General features: G+C 34.5%; 1 protein-coding gene across 1 annotated transcript; it reads left to right on the top strand.

Annotated features, from left to right (window-relative positions):
• The first annotated feature begins 761 nt into the window (after positions 1-761).
• LOC140861344 (transmembrane 9 superfamily member 1-like) lies at positions 762-6697 on the top strand. Its single transcript, XM_073264346.1, has 12 exons — positions 762-1027; positions 2398-2590; positions 2674-2778; positions 3212-3229; positions 3315-3409; positions 3489-3641; positions 3871-4005; positions 4085-4251; positions 4388-4482; positions 4642-5015; positions 5963-6236; positions 6391-6697. Exons 1-12 carry the CDS (start codon positions 932-934, stop codon positions 6456-6458), a joined length of 1773 nt encoding a protein of 590 aa, XP_073120447.1. The 5' UTR covers positions 762-931; the 3' UTR covers positions 6459-6697.
• Positions 6698-7854: the final 1157 nt, after the last annotated feature.

The following is a 7854-nucleotide window of genomic DNA, read 5'->3' as shown; positions in this document are numbered from 1 at the left end:
TTTTGTTATATTCTCTTCATGATGGTTGCACATTTAAAAAAAAAATGGAGGTTGGAAAAAGATATATATCTTTTTAAAACTCTTTTTATAATTTAAAAAATTAGTATTTGAGAAAAATTTACTATTAAATAAAACTTAATTTCATATCATTACTTCAACGGTGGTCAAATAATTCATTATATTTTCTCAATTGTTAAGCTTAAATATTCTTCTCTTGAAAAATTTGTTGAAATTTTCAAATATTTTGTGAAATAAGTAATACTAGTTATTTGCTAAAACATTTGTTTATTTGTTTGTGATTGATAATATTTTTAACTATAAGATTGCACGGTTCAATTATTTTTTTATTCTATAATTTTATTTTGTATAATTTATATTATATTTTCATTTGAAAGAAATTTTTGTTCATTTATTATTATTATTATTATTATTATTATTATTATTATTATTATTATTAGCTTCTATTTTATTTAACTTTGTCTTTTGTTTGTAAGTTTTTTTTATTACGCTTTGTTTGTAGATGGAAGGACCCAATCGAGAACTTTTGGAAAATATTTAGTACGAAATCTTGAACCTAAAACATTTAGGATTGAAATGGAAACTTTTTAAAACATTTGAGACCAAACCAAAAACATCAAAATATTTATGACTGAACCAAAAATTTTTGAAAAATATTTGAGATCAAACCGGAAACATTGTAATATTTAGCACTGAAAGCGAATATGTCCAAACATTTAGTAACCAACCTGGATTTTTCCCTCCCGGTCGATAGGCATGCCTATACCATAATAAACCGCTACTGCTACTATGAACGCCAATGGTGTTGACTTCCCCCGCTAGCTCTGTGAGTGGAGCTGCGATTTCACGTTCGGTTTCTTGACCCGGCCCGCGCCAAATCCACCCAGCATTGTCGCCGGAGATCCACCACCAGATGCTCTCTGCAGTTCGATCGTCGATGTCTACTCTAGCCGCCGCCGTCGTCCTCATACTCCTATCGCCGGTTCTCGCCTCCGAGTCTGATCACAAGGTACGCCTATGGATTCATTCCTCTCGCCATCGCTGAAACCCTAATTTTTTAGTCGATCCTTTTCTTTTGCGTGTTTGGAGTAATCGGATGAAGAGCGTTTTGGTCGGATGGTTTAGATCTGTATAAATGTCTCTTAAATTGGGTAGCAGAGTTGTGTTTCTTTTTGTCCCAGTGAAAGCACAAGGTGCATTCCTGTATTGGAGTTCTGTTATGAAGTCGCGACGGATATGTTAGCATCTTGTCGTCGTTTTTTTCCGTTGTTCATTGTCGAATTGGGGTCGGTATCAGGTACGGGAGTATGGGTAAGAGAAGTCGCCGTATAGTTGGCTGTAAAAGTTTTCTGTTGCTCGGGGGTACTTCTTCCATTTCCCAGTCGAGGAGATGATATTTTCAACTCCAAGGGAACTTGTAGCTTAGAATTTCAGTCCTGACCCTTGGGGAGGAATCAATTGCTGACATTTTATTTGTTTATTTTTTTAAAAGGTATAATTACATATGAATTTGAACATTTATGGAGCAACGGGGTGGTTACCTCTGTTAGCTTGTGTGATATCTTAGTTGAGCTTTTCTATTAATGCTACGGCCATGAGGAAGTGCTTTCAGAAATTTTAGTGTTATCTTTCATATATTTATATAAAACTATATATATGAATCATCACTTATTAAATTCGTGTCAGGGACTCAGGATTTATTGGGTTAACTGAAAGGTAGTTTCGTTGAGAAATCGTAAGATGATGGAGTATGATATTCCTTGAATGGTTGGTCAACAGGAGTATCAGACAATTTCTAATGAAAGAAATATGATTTAGCTTGATTTGTAACTCACACATCATAGAGACTGTAAGTTCATGACATTGACACTAGTTGGCACACTGATCAGGGCCTCTTGGATGTTTTCTGTAGTTTTTTCCCTCGTGAGTTGGGTCATCTTGCATTACAACTCCGTGAAGTTTAACTTTATTGTAACTTTTGGGTTTTGTTTCTGTTTCTAATTGTTGACTGAAAATGAGCACCTTGGATGCCAACATCTCTCAGTTTAAATAAATCGACAGTATTTGGTTAATACTGTATTTCTGAGTAAAATATGAAGCATTTTGTTCCTTCCCATCAATTTTTAAATAATGTTCGGGTTCCCCTAAAGTTGGAATTTGGTATTTTCTGTATTATCTAAACCATATAAAGTCGCATTTTTGAAAGGCGAGTTCTATGACAAAGCAGTATTCTTTACTGATGAAACACCATGGGCTCAGCTTTCCCTTTGCATTTTGTTATGTTAGTTTAGCTGCTGTAGCATGTTTGGAATATTGACAGTTTTCTGTGGCTTGTTGGCCACACAATTGTTTTCTGACTTCTTTTTCCTTTTCCTGCAGTATCAACCTGATGAGCCTGTAACCCTTTGGGTAAATAAAGTAGGGCCATACAATAATCCACAAGAGACGTATAATTATTACAGCCTTCCATTTTGTCGTCCACCCGGCAATGCTGCTCACAAATGGGGTGGGCTTGGCGAGGTATTGGGCGGAAATGAGCTTATTGATAGTTTGACTGAGATAAAATTTCAAAGTAAGTACATGTGGATGTCTCGTCAATCAAGTATCCAGGTGTTATTTTGGTGTGTAATTGCATAAACTGGTTTCATTTGACAGAGCATGTGGACAAGGCTACCATTTGTGAGATTGAGCTTGATGAATCAAAAGCGAAAGAATTCAAGGATGCCATTGAAAATAACTACTGGTTTGAGTTCTTCATGGGTATGTTATATGCTTTTGATTTTGTCGTCCCTAAATTACTGTGGGTGCATTATTGTTTCTCTGAAGTCAGTGTGTGCAGTATATTTACTTTCATATCCCCATGTGCCCAATACAAGATATATGTTATTGTCGTAGTGTAACAGTTACGGGCATGCACTGTTACCGGCATAATTTGTCTAGGTGCCTTTGATTTAACACAACATTCGCGAAAGCAACGTTGTAGCACTTTGGAGGCTCCTCCCTGGCTAATTGTTTGTGAATGGTTCTTCAAAATCCTTATGTGAGGATGAACATAGAACAAAATTGAGATTGCTTTTTACATGCGCAAGATTGAAATTAATTTTTAGAGTTTTTTGACAAAGATAATGTAATATCAGTTATCTGATTCTCATTCTCTTTCGTGTTGTTGCTGATATGCTGATCACAAGTTCAGATGATCTGCCTTTATGGGGTAATATTTCCATGGACTCTTGCTCAATGTTTTCTGAAAAGTGAATACCCTATATTTCTTTGAATGATTTATATTGTTTTTGCAGGATATGTTGGTGAATTGCATTCTGAAAGAAAAGGTGATAGCAAGCCCATGCTCTATACACATAAGAGCTTCAGTGTGAAGTACAACAAAGATCAAGTCTGTGGCTATTTAAAGTGGTCTTAAATGCTTGTTGGTTTTGTTAGTTTTTTTCAACTTAATTTTTTTTGTCTTGTAGATCATTGAAGTCAATGTCACTCAACGTAATCCAAAGCCATTGGAAGTTGGAATAACATTGGATATGACCTATTCAGTAAAATGGATACCAACAAATATCTCATTTGCACGTCGTTTTGATGTCTACCTGGACTATCCATTTTTTGAACATCAGGTAACATTTACATGTGGATATCATCTGAAGTACGTAATTTACAAGCGCAGGCTGATTTGAAAAAGGTTATGCATTGATGATGCATAAATTGGTCAATAGAAATTTGGATTTTCACAATCTTAAAGCTGCTGAAGTTCATTGGTTAAATAATTCAACTATTTGAGATATTTAAGAAACACATTTATGACTTTCGATGTTAAGTTGTCACTGATCTTCCTATTTTATGCAGATACATTGGTTCTCCATTTTTAATTCTTTTATGATGGTTATATTCCTCACTGGTCTGGTATCAATGATATTGATGCGAACTCTGCGAAATGATTATGCTAAATATGCTCGCGAGGATGACGATCTAGAAACCCTGGTGATAATCTAATACTCGGTTTCTGAATTTATTTCCTTTTTCACTTTAATATTGATGCCCTAGAACTTCTCATTTCTAGGAAAGAGATGTCAGTGAAGAATCTGGTTGGAAACTTGTTCATGGAGACGTGTTTCGAACTCCCCGCTGTCTAGCTTTATTGTGTGCTCTTGTTGGTACTGGTGCACAACTAGCATTGCTGGTTCTACTTGTCATCTTATTTGCCATTGTAGGAATGCTGTATATTGGGTATACATTGAATTTCCTAACCAGCTTCTTTCCCAAGTACCAGTCTAGATAGTTCACTCCCATCATCTCTCTGGTGCGGTAGTGTTATTGTTTGCTATTGGTTGATGTCTGACTTATCTTGTGTATGCACTTTCAGGAGAGGAGCAATTGTCACGACTTTTATAGTTTGTTATGCTTTTACGTCATTCATTTCAGGCTATGTCAGTGGTGGAATGTACTCACGCCATGGTGGTATGGATGTCGTTATTACAGCTGTTTCTTGTTATAAAAAACTGCCTGCCTGTTGTAACGTTGTTATGCTCATGTGCTTGCTTAGATTATTCTAATTTGGATTCACTTGTTATTTTTTTCTCACATGCATGATGAATTTATTTATTTTCATTTTTGCAGGCAAAAACTGGATAAAATCCATGATTCTTACAGCTGCACTCTTTCCTTTCATGTGCTTTGGGATTGGTTTCATTTTGAACACTATCGCAATACTTTATGGGTCCCTAGCAGCTATTCCCTTTGGCACAATGGTGGTTGTCTTTGTCATATGGGCTTTTATTTCTTTCCCATTGGCACTTTTGGGTACAGTTATTGGAAGAAACTGGAGTGGTGCTCCAAACAATCCATGTCGTGTGAAGACCATTCCGCGACCAATTCCACAGAAAAAGTGGTATTTGACACCTTCTGTAGTATCTATGATGGGAGGATTGCTTCCCTTTGGCAGCATATTCATTGAGATGTATTTTGTTTTCACTTCCTTTTGGAATTACAAGGTAATAGATTATCCTTTTTGATTTATTATTATGTCTTAAAATATGCCTCGTATTCCATTTCGTTTCCAATATAATAATATTGACTGCAAATGCTGTTCTGTGGAAGAGTAATATGTGATCTCGGAATTGCATGGCATTATATTCTTGCGAAGAGGGCATTCTGGGTGATCTGAGTTTAGATATGATGCGACATGGATCTGATGTTTCTAGATGTCTCTTGCACTAGTTTTCTAGCTCTCATTTCTCTCACCTATAGTTTGTGTTGAATAGATTTGGCATTGACATTTTAGAAGTTATAGGCCTTATTATGGGTTAGATTCTTTGAATCTTATTTTTAGGGTTTGGTTCTATTGCTTTGACTTTTTAACTTTTAAAGTTTTAGTTCTTATTTTTGTGGTTGGGTTTTATCACCTGAAATCTGAGGCTGAATGAAAGTGGGTAATATGAAAATTTTTGCCTAGTTTACTAGCTGTGTATAAAACCACCGAATCCTTGTGATTATAATTTTCATGGATCAAATGTACGCTAGTGTGTCTGCTGTTGCCAAATTATTGAAGTGGTTGATGTGGTCCGTCGGCCTCATCAATAAGTGCGATGTATCGTTTAAGAGTTTGTTTCTCATTTCTAGTGAGATATATTTGGAAATAGCATACGGCTTAGAGGGAAAAAAGAGGAATCAATAAAAAACAGTCTTAGCAACTCTAATAAATTATAGCTTGTCATGATGATTTTTGTCATGTGTTGTACAATCTTGTACTTGCTTCATTTTATGGTCAGCATACCCACTTGTCTCTCTCCTCTTTGTACTGAATAAAATTCTATTTAAAAGGTCGATCATACAATGAAAAGCACCTTGTCTAACTTTCCTCATTCTTACTGAAAAAATTGGTTGACCATATCACATTACCTTACGTTGCTAAAACATCATTCTCTTGCTTCATTGTCAGGTGTACTACGTATATGGTTTTATGCTGCTTGTTTTCCTGATTCTTGTAATTGTGACTGCCTGTGTGACCATCGTGGGGACATATTTCCTGCTAAATGCTGAGAATTATCATTGGAAGTGGACTTCTTTCTTTTCTGCGGCCTCAACAGCAATCTATGTGTATTTGTACTCTATATATTACTACTCCATGAAGACGAAAATGTCAGGGTTCTTCCAGACCAGCTTCTACTTCGGTTACACTTTGATGTTTTGCCTTGGATTGGGAATTCTTTGCGGTAAGTATGACAAAAAATCAGCAATTTACAAGATTTGTTTCCAGTTCGAGTTATATATATCATTTCCAGTAGAAGATGATTCGGTTGAAACTTACGTACAAATGATCTATTTATTTACACTCATCTATCGAGGCTTTTAATTTTGCACTTTCAGGGGCAGTTGGATTCTTGGGCTCAAATTTGTTTGTAAGGAGGATTTACCAAAACATCAAATGTGATTAGAATTTGTCGGAGCAAAGAATCGTCCGTATCATCCGGTTGCATCACCTAGTTGGGAAATATATCCGAAGAAGCTTGTAGTTAACTATAGCTACTTTCTCAGTTTAAATGCATAAAATTCTGCATGTAACTCGTTTTTGTGGGGATGCCCCAGCAAATTTTCGGGTTGTTGTCCGGGTCTTGAGACTAAATCGAATGCGGGGATTATTTTTACGTCCATAAGTATTTGTATTTGGATTATAGAGCCCCACTTCTACGTACTTTTTTTTTAATAGTAATTATTTAAAAATATTCTTAAATTCCTTTGATTTTAAGAGATATCTTATTCAAATTAACATAAATGGAAATATATAAATAAATATTCGTTTTTTTATTTTTGAAACCGAATAATTTTTCATTTGATAACACAACATTGCTAAATATTGCCTTTAATTATCTTCAAATTTCTTCACCGACATATTTTGCACAGTTTTTGTATGAAATGGTACAAAAACATTCGAGCAATTATGTGAAGAAATGCATTTATTCTATGGAAGCATTTGGGGTATTAACTAGGGATGAGATCGGGTCGGGACTCGTCCCGTAACCTCCTTATCCGATTCTCGTTCTGATAAGAATTGAGATTTTTTTTCTCACTTGATCCCGTACCCGAAAAGTGTCGAGAACCGAATGTTCGAGATCCCGAACATTCGGGATCCCGTCGGGTAGGGAGAGAAAATTTTCGAATTTTTTTTTTTTTTTAAATCTATGAAATTTATTTTTTTAAAAAAATTACGAAGAAATTCTAACAATTTTTTAATACATTACAAATAAAGTAAAATTCTTTGTATATAACCATTAAAAACTAAAACATCTTTTTTAGTACATTACAAATAAACTAAAACAACTACTTAGTTAATAAAATAAAAACATATAATTATTCAGAATAATAAAAAAACAATGAAAATTTAAACTCAACTTTAATATTAAAACAAATAAATATAAACATAAAAAATAATTATTTGAGAAATAATTATAAAATATTAATATTAAAACAGAATTAAAAAAATATTTCTATTGCTAAAAAAAAGTATTTCTATTTTTTAATTTAAAAATATAATTAAAAAATTATTAATATATTTGGGTCGGGTCGAGAATCCCGTCGGTTAGAATTGTTGATCCCGATCCCATTTCCGAAATTGATCGGGTCGGAAAAAATTCGGGATGAGAACGGCTTGGAAATCGGGAAGGATTGGGAATTTTGTCAATTTTGCCTGCCCTAGTATTAACATTGTGTTTGGCACAAGGGATTTGGATGTAATTTGGTGGGATTTAGATTTTCAAATACCATTTTATTGTTTGGGCAAATAAGATTTGTATTTGACGGAATTTCATGGGATTTCATTTACCTAAACCAAAT

This window comes from Henckelia pumila, chromosome 4 (assembly GCF_033568475.1).
Source record: "Henckelia pumila isolate YLH828 chromosome 4, ASM3356847v2, whole genome shotgun sequence".
Classification (NCBI taxonomy): domain Eukaryota; kingdom Viridiplantae; phylum Streptophyta; class Magnoliopsida; order Lamiales; family Gesneriaceae; genus Henckelia; species Henckelia pumila.
Note: the sequence above shows the minus strand (reverse complement) of the source record. Positions and strands in the feature narration are given on the sequence as shown.